Raw genomic sequence first — 24,848 nt, 5'->3', positions numbered from 1 at the left:
TGGGATTTTTCTGCCATTCCTTTAATATCGTGCTTAAGTTTAGACTTGTTTTGTCACCTTTCATTTTTAAATGTCTTTTAACTTTGCTGCTTAGTGGGGGCATGGCTGTCGGTGGTTTTGTCACACTGCACAATAACTCGGGGAGACACCACAAAAAAAGCCTCTTTCTAGTCTGGTGTTTTATTGTCTCAATAATATAGACTTACATTGGGTGTGATAATATACGCCTTTAATCTCAGAACTCAGAGGCTAAGGCAGGTGACTCTCTGTGAGTTCAAAGCAGGATAGAAAAACCCACTTCTTATAATAATTAATATATATTGTTTTAGATTTAGGTAGCTTTTATGTTCTTATCAGAAATTGGATGTTACATTTTTTAAAAAATAACTTGCTTTGGATTTCTACCTTAAAATTTCTCATACTTTACTGTGTATGAGCCATTTAGCTTCTGATACTAAGAAGCAAAATTTCTTTCCTGCTAAAAAAGAATTTTTAAATTAGGAAGCATATTTGAGATTTTTTTGTTGTTGTTGTTACCCTCTGGATTGAGAGTCCATGCCAGATTGTCTAGACATCCAAGTTAAAATATTTGTGCAGTTCTTCCAGCGTTGGGTAATGAACTTTCTCAATTGTACAATTCCAGGAAAGTGCTTGCCCTTTGGGAGTTCTATTTAGCCAACTTAGTGGTTTTTTTTCACATTACTTTTGTGTTGAGCGTGTGTGTGTGTGTGTGTGTGTGTGTGTGTACTGCCTGTGTTCTGTATTTGAGCACATGAAAGTGTGTGTGTGCCGTATCAGTATTGGAGGTGCATCTGTGCATTCTCTGTCCACAAGTACAGTAAACATGATCCCATTTGCTCCCATTGTAACTCACCGCTGTTTTAAGCAAAAATAATTTAACACTGAAACACTTTTACAATGTTTGCAAGAACTCCCTGAGTATTACTCAGCTTCTCCCTAACATGGAAAGAACACAGCTTTTTGCCTGAAAGTTGATGACTTTTCTAGAAGTTTGACCTAAGACAAGTTTCAGATGTTAGGAAAGAAGCTCTAGGCAAAGACTTAACTAATGCTCGGATTTGTGAATTAAATGCCATAGGTAGTCACCACTGTTGCCTTTGCTAAAGAAAACAACACCCTTAAAGGGCTGAGTTGCTCTGTGACTAATTAGTGTTTAATTGTCGATACCTGTGGTATCAAAGGTTCTCAAAGGCTAATTTTAGCTTCCCCACACACTGGTTTTTTCCCAAATATGCTTATTTTAAAATTATAACCTTTCTGCCGTTTTAATTCCTGTTTGGCTTTTTATTAACTGTAAAGTTCATGTGGCAAATGCAAGCATAGCTGTGTTATTTGTAGCCTGACATCCACTTGCAGGGTCAGGTGAAGGTATTTTATTGTCTTCAGTTTGTTGCTTCTAAGATCCCTGTGAAGCCTGTAGAAACCAAAACAGAAACGTTGTTGCAGAACCAAAAGATTTGTCATTCTGTTGAGACAACAGAGGGGCTGGGCTGTGTTAGCATTTGGTTTCTTTGTGGTCTCCTGCTGTTCTTTATTCCGCCACACTGGAAGATACACAAAGCACCTTCCCTGAGGAGAGACTACGTGTTCATTAGCAACCATCATTTCTTGTAGGGATTAGATCAGCAGGAGCCCCGACCTGACCCTAGTGTTTGAGTCCTCTCCATACAGCAGTGCTTCGGAGCCACTGGAGTAAATGGAGCAAGATTTACTTCTGTCTTGCCCAGAGAGGAGCACGGCCAGTGTCCAGTCATCCCACACACCTAGCTAGCAGATTTGGTTCATGTTACTGAAGGTTGCTCGTCCCCCAGGCAGAAGGATGAAGGTATTCACTGTCTGGGCTCCCAACAAAGCTTTAGTGAGTTGCCTAGGACCCTGAGGCCACGTGAAGCAGTTGTCCACGCAGTGTTGGACTCAGAAGCCGCAAAGGGGATAATCGGACCCTGGTACAGGGTAAGACTGTGCATGGGCGGGTATAAGTTGTCTAGTTTTATGACAGAGAAATAAAGACTAAGGATGTTTATTATTTTTTCTTTTTATAAGCAAATAACAATCACATAATCTAATTTGTCCATTTGTGTAGAATGTCTACTTCAAATTCATTCTTCCTCTGAGGGTTTTTCTCATATTCTTTATTTTAGGAAGAATTACTCATCTATACTCTCTAGCTGATAAACAGTGTGGAAATTCTCAAGTCTTTTTTTTTTCTTTTTAGTTTTTTTGAGACAGGGTTTCTCTGTGTAGTCCTGGCTGTTCTAGAACTCACTCTGTAAACCAAGTTGACCTCAAACTCACAAAGATCCGCCTGCTTCTGCCTTCTGAGTGCTGAGATTAAAGGTGTATGCCACCGCCACCACCCCCGCAGGCTTCAAGTCTTTAATAAAGAGAGAACAGTGTCTTGCTGTAGGCAGATAGCAGGCCTTTATTTCATATCGGAGTCCGCATATTAGACTGCAAAACCTGGTAAGCTGGCATTCTCAGAGTGACACTGCGAGTGACCTCAGCTTTAACACACGTCCTCAAGTGCTCTCTCGGAAACGCAGGCTCCTTCTTTGCTTTCCATGCATCTGTAGATCCCTTGTCAGTATAGTGTTGAGGACAGATGGCCCAGTGGTAGCATGAGCAAGGCTGGGGTTCACCCACCAATCCCACAAAGTCCCAGGATGATCTTAGCTTTGCATTACCACCAAGCCATAGACCTTGCTTTTGTCTATAAAGGAGAGTGGGGGAGGCAGAAGTTTAGCATCCTGACACCTGGGGGATCCTACGCTGGTGATTCCTGATTTGACATGGCTAAAATTCAGACTCAAAAGATTTGATGGGAACTTTTTAAGTCAGCCTCTGGACAGTCGATGGTCAGATAAACCATTCAGGCTGTACCCTACTACCCAGGGGCAGAGTCAGTAGCCAGCATTGCTGCTATAAATTCTCTCTCTCTCTCTCTCCCTTCCTCCCTTCCTCCCCCTTCCTCCCTTCCTCCCCCTCCCTCTCTTTCCCTCCCTCCCTCCCTCTCCCTCTTCCTCTCTGTCCTTCTTTTCCTCTCTCCCTCCCTTCCCCCTCCCGCCCTCTCCCTTTTCCTCTCTCTCTCCTTCTTTTCCTCTCTCCCTCTCTTCCCTCCTCCCTTCCTCTCTCCTCTACTTTTGAGACAGGCTCTGTCTGTGTAGCCCTGGTTGTTCTGGAACTCAGTATATCCTGCCTCTTTCTCAGGAGTTCTGGGATTAAAGGCCTGTGCCACTGTGCCCAGCTGTGTTATTACTACTTATATCTTCATTCAGTGTCCAAATTTATTTACCAGAAATTTTTATTGATAAAATGTATCTGATGTACAACAAACATCTCAAATTCATGTTCTTAAAAATACCAGTTTTAAATGATTTAATCTGTAACTTTGTTGCTATATCTCATTTTACAGGAAATCAAGTTTCAACTTTTTCAGACAATTTGTGGTATCTAAAGGACACATAGGGACATGTGTATAATTATTGGGGGCTCTTCAACTTACAGTGCTTAGAAATACAAAATCATGGTTCTGAAAAGCTTCCGATAACACTGCGAAGAAGCTCTCTACCTCCCCTTGTCTTTGACAGTGTTAGTGGCTATTGGAACAGTTTTCCTTGGCACCGACAGTCTAATTATATTCCAATATTTTAACCATAATGTTGAGTAGTTGCATAAACATGGCTTATAGTTTATAAAACTTTGCTGTGTATCAAATACAGAGACTCCAGCACCCAGAGAGGTGAGGCTTTGTGTTTCCCATTCAAACGTTGGTTGAGTGCTGCTGGACACATCTTAACATTTAAACGTTTGAACTTCTAGTCAGTGGCAATGGAGGAAGCAGAGTGGGAGGAGCCTTACAGTTCTGGCCACATCATCCACTTAGACTTCTTCCTAAAGGTCTCCATGCCCTACTCAAACAGCCTTTCTCAGGCTCAGGATGGTGACAGTCTCCTGCTCTGTGCTTCAATCTGCCCTCCGGATGAGTGCCCAGGCTCTGAGATGGCGCTAGCAGGGAGCCCTGAGACGTCTTGCTAATAGTAATGATTGGGGACACTTGCTTTTCCCTCCCAGCAAGTTGTGTGTGAGGAGGTGTGAACACTAAATCACAAGCAGGACAAGGTATTGTAGTCTCTTAATAACAGACATTTTAGATAATTGAATTTAACAGTATAAAAATGTAAAAGAGGGCAATTAGTTTTATGAGTATTTTTCCATTATGTATGGGCAGAGCTGCGCTTGGTACATTATTACAAAAGCTGACCGTATTTTATTTATTTCTTAGTGAAATCTGAGTATTTAGGGAAGATTCAGAACTAAGAATCATGGTCCATAATACACTTAGGAAATCTGATTTCTTATTTTAAGTGCAGGATCATCAGAGATTCTGTCCATGCCGATAGCTAAGAACTGAATGGATATTGAAGTGAGTGCCAGTCGTGGTGAATGAGGCTGCTTGCTCACGAAAGGCTTTCATGCTCCTGGTTTCACACTGCCTTTCATGGCAGGCTCATTCACTGTGAAGGCGGTGAGAGGCAGAATGTTAGCAGCAAGGGGAGAAAGAACCCCAGAACAGACTGAGAAATCAGGAGGGAAACAGTGGCAGAAAGAGGATTGGAGAGACCGCGGGAGAAAGCACCTAGCGGTGGTGCCTCCATGACAGACAGATGTCTGTCCGCTTCACATTTACCTTCTCCCTTTGTTCAGCATGAAATTCTATTTTTACGTACATGTCCTTTGGAAAAGGCCACTCCTGCCCAGAAATAATAAAATCCTTTAACTGATAGCTTTTGATTGTGGCAACTTCATATAGATTCCTTGAGTATGAACCAATTACTAGACCGCTCCCCAGATGGAAAACAGACAGCAGGCATTAAGCATTAGATTCTGTGTCACACCAGCAGACTGATTTGGTCAGTTGAGTTTTTTGTGGGTAAAATATGGGCCTTTTCTATAAGGTTGTAAAATATTTAGGAAAAGGTTATCAGATAGAGGAACAAAGACAGCCTCCTGAACATTTTTTTCTCCTCCTTATCTTCATTTGCCCAACACCTTTATGCTTTAGAGTTAGCATCCTATAGTATGTAGCACACACCTACTATAACGGCAGATTTCCTCGCGTGAAGCTGAGACAGTTGTGGGAGAGGGAATTGAGAGTTTTCAAGACACACTAAGTCGGTTTTCTCTGTCTGGAAGCAGCAGAGCATTGCAAGCTTCCTGGGGCAAGGCTCCTGGCTCTCTCTTCTGTAGCAGAGCGTAGGGTCAGATGCCTCCCACGGCTGTGTGTGGGGTATAGTACTTGCTATTGGTGAGTGTGGAATTCAGTCTAAAAGGAATGTTCTGAACATGTTTTTAAACATTAATATAGACCTTAGAACTTATATAACAAATTAAAAATTCTCTGTGCTCTTCCCATTTTTAGTGAATAATCTTTATAATTTGGACTTAAGTGAATATTTGTTTTCCTTGGCCATGTATATTTCTGTCTTCAAACAATTCTTTTTAGATTTTTCCATCAGATTTAGGTTTTTGTATCTTCTGGGCTCATTAACTTGTTTTCTCTTTTGTTTGTTCATTTCATTACTCAATTGGGAATTATTATTGTCTCTTAAAACTCCAAAGAGTGCCAGCAAGGTGGCTCAGTGAAGAAAAGAATTCAATCCCTGTAGCCCACATGATAGAAGCAGGAAACCAACTCCTAGAAGTTGTCCTCTGACTGCCATATATGACATACACAATAGACAGACAGACAGACAGATAGATAAGATGAGATAGATGATGGATGGATGGATGGATAGATGGTAGATAGACAGACAGACGGATGGACAGACGGATGGATGTTGAAAATACGCGTAAAACAAGTAGCTGGAATTCCTCATCTTGCTCCCCAGATTAGTTTTCCTCTGAGATTAATTTAAGAGTAGTAAAACTTTTTAGATTTGTGATGTCAAATTTAGAAATGGCCAGTTAGTAGTTAAGAGCATGTTTTTGCCTCTTACCTCTAAAGGACAGCCTAAGGCACAAACAAGAAGCAGCATAATTCTAAAAAGTTAGATATCTAGGTTGGCTGGGTACTGGCCTCTCCTCTGATACCAGTTCATTTTTCCCAATATGGGCATTTGTGCAAAGTATCTTTATGGGGAAGAACCCTGTACACATCATTCAGGTGAATATTTCATACTTTAAATAACAATACTTCACTCAATACAGCATTTTTGACTCTTCTTAAGATCAAGTAAAGGAGAAGCTGCCATAGTGATTAAGTAGTTCTGTGTCCCTTGGCATAGCCCGAGAACAGCTATCTTCTGTGAACTTGAAATTGAGCCATATCTGTCATTGGAGAAATAGCTGAGTTTCTTGGATATTCAATTTGTCAAGCATACTGCTTTTGAATTACTTTGGCCACATGCCATAGGATGTCCAAAGATGTCTTATGACTCAAAAACTTCAATTATTCAGGGAAAAGAAGTGAGTTTTCTCATTTGGGCCTTGGAAAGAAAATTAAAAGCAAGCTGATTTTTATTTTATCTTTAATATAAAACAGACCTTTGCCAGTTTTTTAAGTTATGGTTTATAATTGGTGTTTGATCAGAGACTCTCTGAGGCTCTGACAGATATGTTGAGCCCTCTCTGCCTGGAGCATGCACTCTGACGGCCTTCACAGGGTCAGAGCTCCTTCATGGATTCTGGTTAGATGCATGGCCATTTGTCTTTAGAATTCTGCTCATGTTACTGTTAATAAAAATATTATTTTAGCCATGCATGGTGGCAAATGCCTTTAATCATAACACTTAAGAGATAAAGGCAAATGGATCTCTGGGTTTGGTGCCAGGTAGGGCTACATAAACCCTGTCTCAAAAACAAACAACAATAACCAAAAAAATTATTTTAAGCCATAATGTGTTGCATGTGCCTTTTTCTTAGACACTCATCAGCTTGAACCTGGAAGACCTCTTTGACCAAACAGGGACAGTCCAGTCAGTATAGGCAGTCATTTATCCTGTAATAAAGTTTTTTAAAATCTCATAATTTTTATTTACATAATATATGTTTTGTAATCTTATGACTCATATAATTATTTGTGGTAAAATGTATCTAGTGGTTCCAGAATTCCTATTTAATGATTTCTCATTCATTAAGAAAGTGGGCTAGGAACTAGGTGTGGTGACATGCTCCCACCATATGGGAGGGAGTTCAAGATCACCCCCAATTACATAGTGAATTTGAAGCCAAATAAGACCCTGCCTCAACTCACCTCCACTCCCACCCACCCCCTCCCAAAAAACCCTGGAAGTACAGCTATGTGGTAGGATGTTTGTGTAGCACACACAAGGCCATGGGTTCAATCCTCAACACTGGGGGAGGGGCATACCATATTAGATAATATTGCCTGCCTGTCTACGGTAAAACATTTCATACCCTTGAGTGAAACTAATTCAAGAAAAGCCGATGAACTTACACACTCAGTACTATCATAAGTGTTAAGCCACAAAGTACATAATTTTAGTGACTAGTTTTAGAAAGAAAGAAGTTCATTTGACAAAAAAGAGACAAGTTACTGCCAATTGATGCCTTATAATTTCTTTTTGGCTTTGAAGTAAAGAAGTGTGCTAAGGGGTGTGTATATTTTATAGAGATTTTGAGGGTCACTTCAATTAGGTTGCCTGTCAGGAGAATTTGATAAGTTAACAACTCAACTCCATGTTTGCGATCTTAATTTTCCCCTGAAGGATTGAAAAAGGTACCTTGAAATAACTGCCCTGACTCCAGCCTTAGCGGGGTTGAAAGGCGACTGACAAGAGCCAAACTCCGCCCCCTGTGACGGACTCTGTCCCATACTGTTTTCATCATGCTGAGGAAAGAAAGCCATTCACTGCTTTTTAGTACATATTCTGGCTATGCACAGAAGTTATTATATTAGAACAGTGGTTCTCAATCTGTGGGTCTCAACCCCAGGGTCAAATGGCCCTTTCGCAGGGGTCACCTAAGACAATCCTGCATATCAGATATTTATGTTATGATTCATAACAGTAGCAAAATTACAGTTAAGAAGTAGCAACGAAAATTTTATTGGTTGAGACCACCATGGCGTGAACTGCACTAAAGGGTCGCAGCAGTAGGACGGTTGAGAAGCACTGACTTTGGAATGCCCGACTTTCATTGTTTCCTATCATCTGAAACTCCCGAATCCAAAGAAAAAAGACCAGAATGCCTGCCAAGCCTGCTCGGCTCACCTCAGTTTACTTCAAGCTGGTTGCGTGTCTCAGTGGTGTTTGACTTGGGTGAAATAAATAGCAGAAAATCCTTGCCGTTTTCCAGGCCGCGTCATAAGCCGCGAGAGCCTTCTGCTAGCCTTTGACAGCTGCTGTTAGGGCTCCTGAGCTCCATTTCCTTGGAGGCACTTGAGGCTGCAGCCTTTTTGGTAGTTCTTAGGACAAGTTCAGCCTGACCTGTGATGTTGGTGTCTGGAAAACCAAGTATGATTCTGAATTGTCGGTGTGGTTGATGCTTTGAGCTTTATTTTTATAGCCATTTCATTGGTGTGATTGTTCGCAGCTGGTTCAATCTTGTTCCCCTTGTTGCTCTTTCGTTTTGTGCCGCTTGCTAACCCGTCTCTAGCTGCTTCCATCTGTCTGGACTGGCTCGCTCATTCACCAGCTTCTAGCCACAGCCTGATTCCTTGAGTTCGACAGAGACAGGAAATGTGCATAATTCTTTGGAAAAATGAAATGTCTTGATTTGTGCACGTGGTCTGTCGGATCCATTGGGACTTCATGGCTGGTGTTCGCCCGGTTTCACAATACCTCTCGTTAAATGTCTTCAACGTTATCCTCCTAAGGCTAAATGATATAAGAACTTGTTGTTCAGTTTTTCAATCCAGGGTTTCTCTGTGTAACATCCCTGGCTGTCCTGGAACTCACTCTGTAAAACAGGCTGACCTTGAACTCACAGAGATCTACCTGCCTCCCGAGCGCTGGGATTAAAGACGTGTGCCACCAAAACCGACAAGAACTTTTATTTTTAAAATGCATAACTAGGGATTGAAAAGATAACCCAGTCAGTGAAATGCTTGCCACATAAGCTTGAAGAAGACACACAAGCTGAAGGACCTGGGTTCAATTCCTGGCACCCACACACAAATGTGAGTGAGATGGTGGGTCAGCCGGCTTTCACAGAGAGACATTGCCTTAACACACAGGGTAGACAGGGCTGGAGAGATGGCTCAGTGGTTAATAGTCACTGTTCTTCCAAAGGACCTGGCACTCACAGGATGTCTCAAAACCCTCTGTAACCCAGTTCCCAGGGATCCATTGCACTTTTCTGGCCTCCATGGACACCAGACATGCACATGATGTACAGATAGATATACATTCAGGCAAAACCCTCATACTCATCAACTCAAGTTATGTAGTGACCACGATGGACAGCTCTCTAGAACTAACTCCCAAGGTCAGACTCTGGCCTCCACATGCCCCCCCACTCCTGCCCACATGTCCTCCTGACCTTATGTGCTTACACCACAAATAAGTGGGTAAGAAGATAATGCAGTCAAGTTCCTGAGCCTCAGATGGTTTTTCCCTTTCCTTCCTACTCTTAACATGGCAGAAGCCGGGGGATTGTGCTGTGGATGATGACGTCTTAAAGGAAGATAACATGTCAATCTTTCCAGATGTGCACGGCCTCTGGTGAGGTCTGTTTTGGGCCGGTGATAGACAAGATAGCCTCTGACTGTGTGTCCTGGCCTCTCCTCAGGACACTAGAGTTTGATTTAGGGTCACTCCCAACAGTTGCTTCTTTTGTGTGGTGGCACTTAACTTTAGCCATAGCCAAGAATGCTTAGATGAATTGATCTCTTCTGCTTGTCTTAGACAATCAGTAACCAGGTTATCCATTTATGTTATTCAAAATTATTCTTTTTCCTTAAAAATGATTGCGGAAGCCTGTGTGACTGAGTTTGGCATAATGCTGTCAGGTCATAACGTCCCATGGTGTTCAATTAGGAAGGTGATGAAAATGGAATTCTTTCTCCCGCTGAGAGTTGGCCTTCTCTCTTCCATTACAGCTTCAGTCAGAGTGGGGCTCTGTCATTGTCCCCCAGTGGCCATTCTTGGATGCCTCTGTCCCCTTCCTAGCTAAGCCCTGCCCCAGGTATCCTTATTTCAGCAGCTGTATACCTAGGGCTGCCGCCTCAGGGATAGCCCAGGCTGCGTCAAGCCACGTTCTCCATGCTTGTCCAGTCCAGTTCTCCCACTGGAGCCCCTTCCCCCTGTCCTCTCTAGGACCTCCCACTCTCTACCACCCCGTGTCCAGTAAGTTACCTCTCTCTCAGGAGGGACTGAGCCAGGGCTTTGCATGTGCTAGGCAAAGGCTGTGCCCACCAAGCCAGCCCCTAGCCTAATGTTTCTCATATCTTTAGGTACTTACACTTCTGAGCTTAAGTACTTTATCACATAATTTGTTTGGTTTTCAGTATGCTGGCAGGAAATTGCAGTTATTTCTTGGGGTATCAAATCGCAAAAGATTGCTATCAAATTGTAACTTTTTACTTTGAAAGTAGCTGCTGCTTTAGTGGGGGCAGTTGGTGCTGTACATGTGGCTTTTGTGCGGATAGAGGCTCGCCAGTAGATGTGATTTGAAGAAAAATAGCCCCCACAGTGTGTGTTGGGGGGTGAAGCTCACAGAGCAGAGAGCCCCCAAATCCTTGGGGCTCAAATTCATAAGAAGGAGCTGAGGGTTGTTTGTTTTGTTGTTGTTAATCGGTTTGGTATTTTGAGACAGGGTTTCTATGTGTGGTTTTGGCCGTCCTGGAACTTGCTTTGTAGACCAGGCTGACTTGGAGAGATCTGCCCACCTCTGCCTCCTGAATACTGGGATTAAAGAATTTTTAACAATGATTGTATGTGAAATGCTGTGTGTGTTTTCAAAGCTAGGGGAAATTGGTATGGATTAGTTATCATAATAACTATAGTTTTATTCATAAATCACAGTATCGTAAAACTAGTTGCCCTTCAGTCCTGATGAGGCTTTTCCAGTGTTGCTCTCCCACTACCCCTCACAGCCAACGTCCTTTACAGACAGACCCGGGAGGTGGAGCAGGGGAAGGGTGTGGCTTCCTAGTGTGTGCAATCCCAGATTCAGTCCCCAGCCGCACAGATAAGTAAATGTCATAGGGAATGACGTAGTGTGTTGTAGCCTGCTGGAATGTGCGCTGGGACGATGACCGGTTGTCAGTCATGCCAAAGTACAGTGATTTCAATTTCTAAGTGAACATTTGTCAACCCTGAAGTGTCACCTGCCAATGTCTGGGGCTTTGCCTGCTGGTCAGCGTTCATGTGCTTCTGCTCAGGTCTTCCATAACCTGCCCTGACTCCTCCTAGGAACTAAGAGAAATACACAGCAAGCAGCAGCTGCAGAAACAGAAGTCCATCGAGGCAGAGCGGCTGAGGCAGAAGGAGCAGGAGCGGAAGAGCCTAGAGTTAGAGAAGCAAAAGGAAGAAACTCAGAGGTGAGTCGGACTGGACCCTCTCGGGGAAACCGGGGTTTGCTCTGCTGGGTCTCACTTCTCAAAGGCGCCTTTATTCCTCATGTGTGTGTGGGCAAACAGACACACGTATATAAATCTTTGCATATGTAAGTACCCCTGAAGTTTTTCCTTAGTTTCCAGTGCTCTCCCATGTGGCTAATGGAAGCAGACAAGGAACTGGGACACTTGGTTAGCTCATTTGCATGCCAATGACCAAAATAGGTTTCCAGTTCACAGCCTGTTAATAACAGTGATGGTCAGAGTGCACAGTTTGAAAGCCAAGCCCCCGAGCTCGCTCGCCACACAGCTTCTCCAGCTAGGACTGCGCCTCTCAGGCTCCTTTCTTCTTCTTTGCAACTGCAAATTATTAAGCCTAAGCCTGAGTACAAAAGGCGAAGATTCGCCATTGCTTCTCAGGACACAAACATACTTTGTTTCTGTTCAGATGTCCGTGCCAGTTGTCTAGTATTTTTCCAAGTAACAGTCTGTGAATTTGTTTGTTACCTTTTCGTGTCTCTGATTTTGTTCATGGGTGTGTGCTGCTTGAAATTCAGTTAATTTTGTAATCCAGGAAACAAGAATGACCAAATGTCCCAGCAAGATGCTACAAATTATAAAAAGGGGTTATTGAAATTACTGTGAAAAGAGGAGGACACTAGACATTTGGGGTGAGTCGGTGACGGTGGGCATCGGGTCAGTGACACTGCTGAGGTCTTTCAGGCCGGCTTTGTTCTGAGCACATAGGCGCGTCTGAGCCTGTTTTGTGTTTGTATGTTTTTATTTTTAATGCCAAGGAGCTCGTTCCAGTTTATTACACTGGGCCTTTTTGTTGTTGTTGTTTTCCCCTTAGAGTGGGACTCGTATGTGTCAGTTAACTCACTCAAGTTTTCCCCAACTTCATGTTATAGGGTTTTTTGTGTGTGTGTTGTTCTCTCTCTCTCTCTCTCTCTCTCTCTCTCTCTCGTGTGTGTGTGTGTGTGTGTGTGTGTGTGCGCGCGCGCGCCTGTGCATTCGTACAGGTTTGTGTGGTTATGCATATGCAGAGATCAGAGAACATCTTCCAAGAGTAGGTTCTCTTCTGCCATGTAGTTCTTCAGGTCTAACTTATGTCGTCAGACTTGACATTTGCAAGCGCCCTTCTCAGCTGAGCCATCTCCCTGGCCCCCAATTGTTGCTATAGTTCATGAAATGCTTTACTAACGCTGCCACGTGAAACTGCACTCCTCAGAGTATAAGTTAGCTGAAAATGTAATGTAGGAAATACCAACGTACAAATAGAATACGTAATACACATTCTAACTAGCCGTATCAGTAAATAGTACCCCAAACTTAACTAATAAATCTCTTATGTTTTTACTCTCTATTAAATGCACTTTGACACTTTTTGGAAGTGAAGGATATTGAGGCAGAGTTTCTCTATGTATCCATGGAACTCGCTATGTCTCTTTCTTTTTTTTTTTTTTACATTTTAACAAATGTATTTAAGTGTTTTTGTGGGAGAAGCATTAGGGGTGTGCATTGAGATAGGGTTTCTCTTTGTAACCTGGTTGTCTTGGAACTCACTTTGTAGACTAGATGGGCTTCCAATTCACAGAGATTCTCCTGCTTCTGCCTCCAGAGGGCTGGGATTAAAGGTGAGCACCACGACACCTGGCCTTTCTGTGCTTTCTAAAAGACATTATTTGTATATTTTGGTTTGGGTCTGAATGTATCTCTGGGCACTGTGTATATGTGGTATCTTAGAGGCCAGGAAAGGGCATTGGATCCTGTGGTTCTGGAATCACAGATGGTTTTAGCTGTCCTGTGAATGCTGGGACCAACCCAAGTCACCCGGTACCATCTCTCCAGCCCCAGATGTCAGTTAACCTCTGATTGACCTTCAGGTTTGGTGCCTCCTGCCTGGCGGGAACTGTAGGAATCTCACAGTCTTGCGCTCACTTAGGCAGTACCCGTCCACAGTATGTTGGATATTTCTGTTTTCATAAAGTTTATGTTCATCCGTGTTCTGTGGTTGTTTTGAGGTTTGGTGTTTGTAGTTTAGTATCAGTTTCAGCATTGAGGTGTACTTTTCCTTGATCTTATTGCCACTTTATGAAATACATTGTTTTCTTTCTGTGCTTTTTTAAACCATGTGATTTCATTTTGCTCAACGCCAGAGAGACCGTTTTGTGGGCTCGGTTGTCCGTGTGCAGAGCAGCGTTCCTTGATGCTCCGCAGCTCTCTGACTAGGGGGCGCTTTTTGTTGGAATGCGGGCCGGACTGTTGGTCCGAGCGGCTTCCTCGCTGTAACCAAGCGTCTTTGTTGGCAGACGAGCTCAGGACAGGGACAAGCAGTGGCCGGAGCACGTGCAGCAGGAGGAACATTCACGGCCACGGAGACCCCACGAGGAGGACAAACTGAAAAGGGAAGAGAGTGTCAAAAAGAAGGAGGGCGAAGAGAGAGCCAAACCGGAAGCACAGGACAAGCTGAGTCGGCTTTTCCATCCGCATCAAGATCCGGCTAAGCCAGCTGTCCAAGCACCCTGGTCTACCACAGGTATCAGACGGGGTGGAGGCTGTTCAGTGGTGTGTGAGCGCTGTGTGACTCAGGTCCCATCAGAGTCACCCCATGTATGTACGTGTGTGTACAGCAGACGATGTCATCTCCCAGAGCCTCCGAGCAATGCCTGTCTAATCAGGATCTGTCTTGACGGCTGTGCTTTTGAGGCAGGCGCTCACTCTGTAGACCACGCTGGCCTCAGACTCAAAGAGCTCTGCCTGCCTCTGCCGAGTGCAGGGGCTACAGGCGTGCACCACTCCCCTTGCTTATATTAATACCGACAGATGTCTGTCTGTGTGGATACCGTAGCTCTTTACTCCTCAGGAGCATTCAGATAGCCTCCCTCCACTGATATCCAGGAGCCCCCGCAGACCTGATCCCAGTGGCCAGAATCTGTTACCAAACCTGTTAGTATGTGTGTCACAAATGCTGAGCTTGGCCGATTTTGCAGAAATCCTCACTGTTTCTCTAGTTCGTTGTTTTTCCCTGAAGTCGCTAAGCTGTCTCAACTGTTTTTGTTGTTGTTGTTGTTGTTTGTTATTGTTTGTTTTTTGTCTACACTGGGTTTTGAGCCATTTCAAAGTGAGTCTGGGTGTTTTGCTCTTTCAGTACAATTTGCCTCTTTAAAAAATTAAATAAGTAAAAGACTGACCAAAACTTGTTCAGAGAAAGTTAACTAATAAAAGCTATCCCTTAGATAATATCAGGTACAAACTGAAATGTATTTTCAAAATCCATAACCACATAAGCAAGAAACACCCTGACACACCTCAAACCGTTTTCTTGCTCCCTGGCCACACAGTGGGGGATGGGTGTGAGGTGTGGTGCTGAGCAGGAGCCTAAAGTGCCATAGCTGGAAGAAGGACTGGCTTGGGCACGTAGGAGTGTCAGGGCAGAGTAATCTTACTATCTGGTGATTTTTCTGTGGTCTGAAGAGGAGTTCACGTTCCTTTAACCTCGGGGCCAGTGAAGTCCCTGTGCCTTTTCTCAGTATGAGCTGAGGATGCTTTTTCCCCTTAGGTCAGTAGGAACCTTTGCGTCTCACACAGAGATAATAATCTATCTACCTCACTGCTTTTCAGCCAAGATGGCTGCCAAGTTTCAAGCTAGTGTGTAGAAAAATTCAGAGGGCTGTAATTAACTGTTAGCCAGAATCCAAGAGTATCCTCTGCCTGAATGCATTTCAGAATTTCTTCATTTGATTTAAAGTCTAAAATGTTTTCATTTGTCTTCACCCTTGGGCTTAATCGTTACCCAGAAGTGCAGAAGACTCAATTCCCAGGGTCCTTAGGATGTTGTGTGACGTCAACACTTGGGGTCATGTGATCTTGTTAAGTACCCCAAAGACCAACCTCTGTTTATGTGGATAGCTGTGTTCTCTTCCTCTTCCCCTGCGAGAAAGCTCTCCAGCCATCAGACCTGCTGGGTGGGGAGCAGAACTCTTGATGAGTTACAGATGTGTATTGCTAGAGCCCACGCCAAGAGGCAGAGAAGGCTCTCTGGGCTGCCTCGCCCACCACACTCGGTTCTGGGAACTCTTGTGGAGAGTCCACTGATGAGCTATCAGTGATCTTAGCTGCGCCTGTCAGATCTGTTCTCTCTTAGCATTCAGTGTGTGTTTCAGAAATTCCTTGAATGGGTGGAAATCTTTGCAATACAATGTCAGCGATTCCTGTAATGTGTTCCTCCTCTTCCTAAACAGAGAAAGGCCCGCTTGCAATTTCTGCGCAGGACAACGTCAAAGTGGTGTATTACCGAGCGTTGTACCCCTTTGAATCCAGAAGTCATGATGAAATCACAATCCAGCCGGGTGATGTAGTCATGGTAAGAAAGATGGCTGCCTGATGGCAAAGGTGGCAAATTTGGCATCTGTCCTCTTCTTTACACTTTGTTGCACAATCAGGAAATCTCCAGGTGTGACACTTAGAGATGCAGGGTCGAGGTCTTTGAAGCAGCAACTCAACCTTCCTTTCTCTTTATCAGAGTAGAAGTTTTGTTTCAAAAGTGTGTCTAGACAGCAGGCATTAGCAACAATGTTTGTATTGACCGTAGCATACTTTCAGTGCTATAATCCTGATAGTGTCTAAGACTAGACTAAGAGTCTTTAAGAAATAGCTACAAATGCAGAATTCCTTCATTCACAGCTGCTGCCAATTATGGTTTTGTTTTGTTTTTTTAAGTAATGAATTAAATACAGAGAATCTGCATTACTATTTAGAAAATTAACAAAATGTTCAGCTTGCTTTGTTGCAGTTTATGCTCTTTGCGTATGTATATTAACAACCCAATACAGCCTTAGAACTGAAACGTTATAAGACCTCATTTTAAAGGAGAATAAAGCGCTGTGGTTGATCTAAATTGTTTTCTAAATGACAACTTGAGTTTCCTCACTCACAAGTAACTGAAAGTTAAGAATTGAGACATACGTGTTGTTCATCCTAGGGCACTGAGCAGAGGTCTGTGTTGTTTGAGGGGAAACCTTCCATCCTGCAGCTGTAACAATGGCACTGACTCCTTTCCTGGAGTCGCCTAGCTTACCCCCAGCTGGAGTCAATGAGTAGAGTTTAGATGTCTAAGGTGCGGCATTTCATTAAACATCTTTGCCTTGCTTTTAACCCTTTGCTTTCCTGGTGGAGGTTAAAAGGGAAAGGGTAAGTGCCTCCTGTCAGGAAGTCTGCCCCTCGCTCGTGTCTCGTTCTTTAAGTCGCTTTAATTCTGTGTAAGTGAGCGGATCTTTGGATGTTATGGCAGTGAAAACATGTTGGAATTCGTACTGTAGGGTTGTACTGAAAAGAAACGTGTAAATTGTGAGGGTTTGTGTGCTGGGTTCTGTTTGCTGAACTCAATGTGCAGGTTCTGCACTTGGCAAGGTTTCCACCTAACGCCAGGAGTTCCAGGTAGATTAAATTTATAATTAAATGTTCAAAACGTTTTCTTTTTAAAAAGATTAGAATGATTTCCTGGCTTACAAAGCCACTTATTTATTTCCTTCCTTCCTTTCTGTCACTGGGTCTCATGTAGCTCAGGCTGGCCTCAAACTCTTACTTGTCCTGCCTCCATCTCCTAAGAAACATGGGCATGAAAATAGTAGAGACTGGCAAGTTATTTGTCAATCTCTTGCCTTTGCATAAGCCAGGGCTCACTTTTATTTTTTATTTTATTTTTATTTGTAACCATCGGTTTCTCCGATTCCTCAGGGCTTCCTTGAGGAATCGCAGGGCTCCACTTTAGTCCTCCATGCTCCCCCTTTTGACTACAGGAAGTCTTGGCTGTAGGAGGGAAGGGTCCTTAAGAACTTTGCTTTTAGAACCTCTGCTTTGAGACCAGTTTACTCCCAAACTATTTTTCACTGTTAACAGTTTAATGTGCCATCTTGTGTGTTGCCATATTCTGAAGGTTTGATTAAATAAATAAATATAAGATGATGTCTGTCATTCGAATATTTAAGTCATTTTTGGAACAGGCACGAGGAACAGATGAACCGTGTCTGTGGTGTGGTTCCCTGTCTGTCCAGCAGCCTAGCAACGCAGAGGAAAGGAATCGGTGTCAGTGATGTGCTCAGGAACTCTTCTAGCTGCGATGGCCTCCTTTCTGGGGTCGCCCTTTCCAGGGTGTGTGTCGGCGTGTGTGTGCGCGCGCGTGCACGTGTGTGAGAAGTTTGCCTACTGTTGTGTGCTGGTCACACACCTGGATAAGCAGTGAGAGGAACTTACTGCCATTTTCTGTTAAGATTTATCTGCGGAACGAACACCAGCTGAATAAATGCTGGTGCCAAGATGGGAGTAGCATCAGGTGTGTCAGACTTGCTCAAGGAATTTGAAAAAAGTAACTGTGCTGTCGGGGTGACCTGGTGTGTAAAGGAGCAAACCTGACCCGGCCTGTTTGATCCCCGGAGCCATGGAAAGAAAGGAGGGGGAGAATCAACTCTACGGTTGTCCTCTGACTCTCACATGCAGTCTGCACCCCACCCCGTGTGCCACCTCCACACACCGTGCACTCTTAGGGAAAAACATCTCTCTCTCCCTCTCTCCCTCTCTCCCCCTCTCCCCTTCTCCCCCTTCTTTCTCTCTCTCTCCCTCTCTCTCTCCCTCCCCCCCCTCCTCCCCCCCCTGCCTCTCTCTCTTCCCCTCTCTCCCTCTCTCTCTGCCTTGCTTAGCCCCTGACATTCTAACAACTTTCAATCTCAATCCACAGTTCAGAATTCTCTCCAGTCCTTTCATTAGGGGGTGACCTTCAGGAACCTATGGTCTAGCCCCACCCTTTGTCCTGTCAGAGCAAATCCTAAATCACTTCTAGAATTCACAGTTTCCAGCTACCTGGTCATTTGGTGCTGAAATTGCGCCCTGTCTCCTCTTCCCCAGCACTGGGATCATAGGCATGAGCCATCACTCCTTGCTTTTATATGGATTCTGGGGATCCAAACTCAAGTCCTCATCCCTGTGTGGCAAGAGTGTGCATTCTTTTTCTACTTGCAAAGAAAAAACTTAATATAAAAAGCATTTTCTTCTACTTTCTTTAGATTTCCAAAATCTTACCACTTGAGCTCAGCTCACGTCACAGTTGGTCTGAACATCACTGAGAGACTAGTGTGCACACCCAATTACAGGCACAGGCCAGAGCTGACTAATTCTGTGCTTCAGATGGATTTTTTGGAACACGCCAGGCTCATATATTCGCATGTCGTCTACAGCCTCTTGTGTGCCACCACAAAGGACTTGCTTAGTGTTCTAAAGGAAGGATTCCCTGTCCTCTAGGCTCCTGCCTTATAAAAGATATTTGGGGGGCTGGAGAGATGGCTCACTGGTTAAGGGCATCAGCTGCTTGGAGGACCCAGGTTCAAGTCCCACATGGTAACTCCAGTTCCAGGGGAGGAATCTGGAGCCTTAACGTCAATGCAAATAAAGTAAATTTAAATTGCATAGAAGAAAAGAAGAGACGTTAGATTTCCTTATATAACTTTCCATGCACAAAGTTTAATAAGAATAATAAAGCTAGAAATAGAAGCTCCATGTGATCAGCTGTACCACCCCGGGCATATGTACACAGGACGCTATCCTGATCCACAGAGATGCTCAGTTCCTCCATGTTCATTGCTATATTCATGTGAGCCATGGAATCAGCCTAGATGCCCATCAGCTGATGAATAGCTAATGAAAATGTGGGACATAGGGACAATGGAGTTAGGAAGATTTTAAACAGGTAGAACTGGAAAAAATTATATTGAGTAAGGCAACTCAGGGAGAGGTCAGGTGCTGTGTCTCCTCTTGCATGTGTGGATCCCAGCTTGGAAACTTTAGCTTCGCCTGCTTAACTTGGAGTAGCTGTAGAATCCAGCAAGGATCACGGGAGTAAAGAAGGATGTCTTGTGGGAGGAGACTGGTAGGATATAGGTGACAGGAAAGTATTGTGGGGGTGGTACAGGGGATGCTGACGGTGGAAAGGTTAGATCAGGGATGGGGGCCATAGGGTGGAGAAGGTCCAGGGGTGGGCGTGGCAGAGGGGACAGCAGAGAGAGAGTTACCCAACTCTTCCAAAAGACCCAAGTCAGTTCCCAGCAACCATGGCAGACACTTTTTTCTTCTCTCTCTCTCTCTCTCTCTCTCCCCCCCCCCTTTTTTTTTTAAAGACAGGGTTGGTTTTACTGTGTAGCCCTGGCTGTCCTGGAACTCACTCTGTAGACCAGGCTGGCCTTGAACTCAGAGATCTGCCTGCTTCTGCCTCCTGAGTGCTGGGATTAGGGGTGTGTGCCCCCACTGCCTGGCCGACAGACAACTCTTACCCATCTTTAATCCATCAGATCTGCAAGGGATCTGATGCCCTCTTCTAGCCTCTAAGGACAAGTGGACATATGTGCCTATGTGCACATAGACACACAATAACTTTTTAAGTTAAAAAAATTAAGAGTTCAAAGGACAGTTGGATAATGTACCCCGGGGCAGGAGGGGTGAGGAATGGATCAGAGTCCCACAGTCCCCCTACAAAGTCATATAACCCCCAAACCTAACAATATCTCACTGGGCTCCATCTCCTGAAGGTCCCACCTCTCAATAGTGTCATCCTGTTGGCACACAGCCAAGAGTGTCGTTCAGGACCCAAATGTACCAGCAGCACTTCCTCTGGAACCAAGTTGGAAATTTAAGAAAAACCAAAGCTACCTAGTGAAATGGAGGCCAGGGTGCATGTAGCCATTAGACTTTAAACATTAACCACATTGATTTAAATCTGGACTGGCCACTGTGCACATTTGACTTTTGGCACATTTGACTTTTACATTCAGCAGATGAATATACATGAATAGTTAGTATTGTCGAATTGCTCTGAACCCAAACCCCAGAAATGTAAGTAGAACCTAGAGTCTGTGCTTCAATTCCATGATGTTCTGTCAGAATTACTTGTAAAGAAACTGGGGTGAGTGGGATAGACCCTGGGTCTGCCATGCCATAAATTATGCACTTCACTTCTCGGTCTGTCGTAGGCTCACAGTTTTTCGGAACTGATTGGCATATTGGGCAAAGTGTTCCAAATCCAAGGAGAAATATTTCTTGTTTTCATAGCTTTTTTTTTTTTAAGATAGGGTTGTTGGTGTTCAAAAGAGTTCCGAAGTAGCCAGGAAATGGAGTATAAAAAGGTTTATTTATCTGGAGGTAAACTCACAGAAAGGGTAGCGGTAGCGATCCACAGTCCTCTGTATGTGCTGGGAACTGGAACCACATCCAGCAGCCAAGAGGTCCCTCTAGCTCCAGAGGATGTTTAGTGGGGCAGTGGGGCTTCTGCGGGTGACAGACCGGGTGTGGTTCCTTAGGGCCGGACATTGCCTCAGGACTTCTGATCTCATTCCTTGTATCCACGGTGAGATGAAGCAGTTGGCGTTTGTGGCAGTGAGAGTTCCAGACAGACAGTAGTCAGATATCGCATGGGTCCCTGTAGGAGATGACGTGGCAAGAAGTTAACCAGAGCCAGGGTTCCAGACAGGCGTCCGGAGCAGAGAACCAAAGCTTGTTTTGAGTGAACTAGATCGAAAAGCAAGACCAAAGTCCAGATATGAGAACATCGTATAAAGTCAGAGTTGGATTTTAAAGCTGTGTTGTTAAACTTTTATGCGTACCAGGCAGAGTTATAAAGATTTATCAGAAGCCGGGAGTGGTGACACACACTTTCAGTGCCTGCACTTGGGAGGCAGAAGCAGGCGGATCTCTGAGTTCCAGGCCAGCCTGGTCTGCAGAGGGAGTTCCAAGACAGCCAGGGCTACAGAGAAACCCTGTCTCCAAAACAACAAAGATGTATCAGTTCTCAAAGCACCACACTAAAATGAGCGTGCTAGACAAAGACGCTGAGTCCTCCAGCGTGCACAGTTAATAGCCACAGAACCTGGACTGACAGTTGAGGCCGTCTGAATGCAGGGCCCGCGCCATCACTGCAGGTCCACCATCCTTTGTGTCTGATATAAACTCATAACTACTTGACATTTCCTTCCGTCCTGAGCTGGAGGTCGAAGAGCTTGACCGTTGAGCCTGCTCAGGGAGGAGCGGCTGTGTTTCCAGGGCCCAGCAGTGTGGCGGTGTACGATGACACCGCCAGGAAACAAACCCAGGAGGGCAGAGCAGCCCTCATTGCAGTTCAGCCTCAAGGGAATCCAAATAGGAAGCAGAATTCTTACAAATCTTCCTGTGGAGAAATGAAATGACCAGGGCTGCCCAGAAAAGGGGAAAAGTTAGGGAAGCATGTGTGTGCCATGTGAGTGTGCGCGGCTAGGGAGGCGTGTGTGTGCCATGTGAGTGTGAACAGCAGCTATCAAACTGTAAAGCCAACCCACTGCCCTTGGAAACCCTTTACATGGCCTGAGAGTCCTCCTCTTTGAGGCTGGAGAGATGGCTCAATGGTTAAGATCACGTGCTGCCCTTCAGAGGACCCAAGTTTGGTTCAAGTTCGATGTTTAGACCTACCCTATTCCTGTGTGTTCTGAAAAGCCACCTGAGTGTCTAGGGAAGTGTTGGATGGCGTCAGCTCCAGGCCATTGTGTGGTGTGAGAATAGAACTCCTTGGACTCTGGTCCTGGAGCCGGCTTTCTAATCGGGAGCGTGGCGTCCTCCAGAGCATCCCCACTGCTCATAAGCCAGTGAAGTAACTAGGGACATGTAGGATGGCTTGGGCCATTTTGAATAATTCCTTTGGGGCAGAAATGAGGTTAAACACAAGCATTTGGCACAGTAGATGACCCCCTCGGAAAATTTTAAACAAAAGGCCCTACTCTTTGTGTGATTTCATGGATTCTAAAATTTAGTTTGTACAAAAGAAAATTATAGTTTGACTAAAACTGATGATGACTGTAAATAACTTTCATTTCCTCTAAACACATGGGTCAGCTTTGCTTCCCAGCAAAACCAGCTACGGCTGTTGTTTTCTATCCTCCTTGTCCTTATTCTAAAAAAAAAAAAAAAAAAAATTGCTTAGTTAGTAGGGTTTTTAAGAATACTAACCTTATGTTGGCTGCACTCTTTGTTTGAAGTAATGAACCTAAGTCAAATTATTTTTAATGATTGCGTGGCTTCTGAGTGGAGAAGTGTCAGATCAATTCAAAATGCGGAATGTTCAAGGACCTGAGGTGCTTTATCTGAGCTGTGGTCAGGAACTCGGGGTGGGGGTGGGGGTGCGGTGCAGAGTAGAACAGGCTTTGTCACTTTTCTGGACGTCTGTGCTGTGTGTCAGTCCTGGGCAGAGCCTTGTGGCTGTGTTGCGGTGGAGTGATGGATGTGTTCAAGGGCTAACGACTTTTCATTTCAGTGAAACATTGTGACTTCCCACAGGTGGATGAAAGCCAAACTGGAGAGCCAGGGTGGCTTGGAGGAGAACTGAAAGGAAAGACAGGATGGTTCCCTGCAAACTATGCAGAGAAGATTCCAGAAAATGAGGTTCCCACTCCAGCCAAACCAGTGACTGATCTGACATCTGCCCCTGTCCCCAAACTGGCTCTGCGTGAGACCCCCGCTCCTTTGCCAGTGGCCTCCTCTGAGCCCTCTACAACCCCCAACAACTGGGCAGACTTCAGTTCCACGTACGTGTTCACATGCTGTCTTTGACAGGTTTGAAATCCAAACTTAGTCATCATTTTCTTCTTCCAGTTTGTAGAGTCTTGAGTTGTTCGTCTTTGAAAGGGCATGGCATGTGTTCATTCCTCTGACTGGCCTACTGACAAGTTGGGGTCCTTGACCTCCAAGCCAGATTTAATAATAACATTGGCAAACAGCAGTTTACCAGGGTACAAAAGAAAGCCATCTGTGCTTTGTCCCATCATTCATCTGTATCGTTCATTTTGGAGGAAGAAATGGAGAAGTACAACTTCCTTCTAATCTCTGCTGACATTTGTGTCAGTCAGCAAAATATTCAGTTATTTCCTGCAGGCTGGGAAATGACACTGTTTTGTTAGCAAGGAGCAAAAATTGCAGCCAGTCATGTGGTTTGGAACAAGACAGAAAGTGGTTTCTGTGGACGCTTTCTGCTGCTGCTAACCTTGAACAAATGGGCAGTGTAGAGAAGGGTGCATGCCCCTGTCGTCGGGAAATTGCATTCAGTTTCAAATGATAGATGAAGCCACCGCCTAGACCTCCGTTTGTGGTCCATGACCTACATGTACAGCTGTCCAAAAATATTTCAAACTACTGTGCAGTAAGGGTGTGAGTAGGAAGGATTTAAATTTCTTTTCAAGTCAAATAACCTTTCAGAAGAAACAGTGCTGAAGACAAGGAATCCAGGCATATTTTTAGAGAAAGGTCGGGTGAAACAAACGGGAAGAGGAGAGTAGTGACCAAGGACAGGGAGAAGCCGAGGGAAGGGTGCGAGGAATCGCCTGTACTTTCAGATAAAGGTGAAGGTGCTGAAGAATGTCCTGGGAACGTCTGCGTAAGATTGGCCTTCCACTGGCTGAGCACTAAATCAGACTAACCCTACTTTTTTGGGTCTTATTTGAAAAGCTCTTGGCTTCCCAAAGTGAAGCTCCAGTTAGAATATAGAGTTGGTACCATGGTTGTTTATTGAGGCAGGGCCTCTTATAGCCCAGACTAACCTCAAACTCATCACATGATCTTGAGCTTCTACCAAGGCCTCCAAACCTACCGTGTGTGGTGCTAGGGCAGAGTCTGGGGCATTGGGCACTGCGCGAGGCAGGCTCTAGTCCCAGCCCTGATGTCATTTTTTATTTTTGTCATTGATTGGTTTTATTTCCTCTGTAAACCAGATCACTACCCCTCCCTTAGGAGTTCTGTGGTGTATAAGTTTTCTGATGTACATAAAAGCATCTTTCCAAACCAAAACATCAAAATGGGCAGTCTCGGGGGGGGGGGGGTACTTTGATTTTCCTATTTGCTTATAGGTCTTAGAAAGCTATAACCAGCATTTACATTCAGATCTACCCTTGAGCGCATGTACTGAAAATATACAATCACAGCACTGGGACTGTCCTGAGACAGGACACCTAGCCTGCTGGGTGTACCCCTTGTGGCTGCTGTGGTTCTGGGCATCTGAGCAGGTGTTTGCTGTGGGACACTTCCTTCTTACTTAGCTGTCGTGGTAATTTTAGTGCTTGTGAGCGTTTCCTGCCTGCTGATCCAGGGGACCCTCGCAACTAATCCAGAGTGTTTGGGCATTGTTCTAGAGAACTCAGGTTGAGAGAAAGAACAGCCTTCTAATCAGCCTGAGGGGCGCTGTAGTGTATGCAGCAGAGTCAAACCCGAGCCCAGCATTCTTTTCTGTCCTCTCTCTTCTCAACTAGAG

The 24,848-nt window shown here is 44.6% G+C and overlaps 1 protein-coding gene across 4 annotated transcripts in view; it reads left to right on the top strand.

The window, feature by feature from the left end:
* The window catches only part of Itsn1 (intersectin 1), a 189,439-nt gene that overhangs the window by 96,761 nt on the left and 67,830 nt on the right, over window positions 1-24,848 (top strand). For 2 of the 4 annotated variants that reach the window (XM_087899157.1, XM_087899147.1), the window contains exons 17-21: window positions 11,397-11,524; window positions 13,852-14,078; window positions 15,784-15,905; window positions 16,718-16,732; window positions 22,886-23,133. In XM_087899157.1, coding sequence (XP_087755283.1) covers window positions 11,397-11,524; window positions 13,852-14,078; window positions 15,784-15,905; window positions 16,718-16,732; window positions 22,886-23,133 — 740 coding nt within the window. The remainder of the gene's footprint in view (window positions 1-11,396; window positions 11,525-13,851; window positions 14,079-15,783; window positions 15,906-16,717; window positions 16,733-22,885; window positions 23,134-24,848) is intronic. The other 2 variants (XM_087899163.1, XM_087899151.1) reach the window with 1 other exon arrangement.

Source organism: Myodes glareolus, chromosome 2 (genome assembly GCF_982192425.1).
Source record: "Myodes glareolus chromosome 2, mMyoGla1.1, whole genome shotgun sequence".
NCBI lineage: Eukaryota > Metazoa > Chordata > Mammalia > Rodentia > Cricetidae > Myodes > Myodes glareolus.
This window is presented reverse-complemented; position numbering and strand designations above follow the sequence as displayed.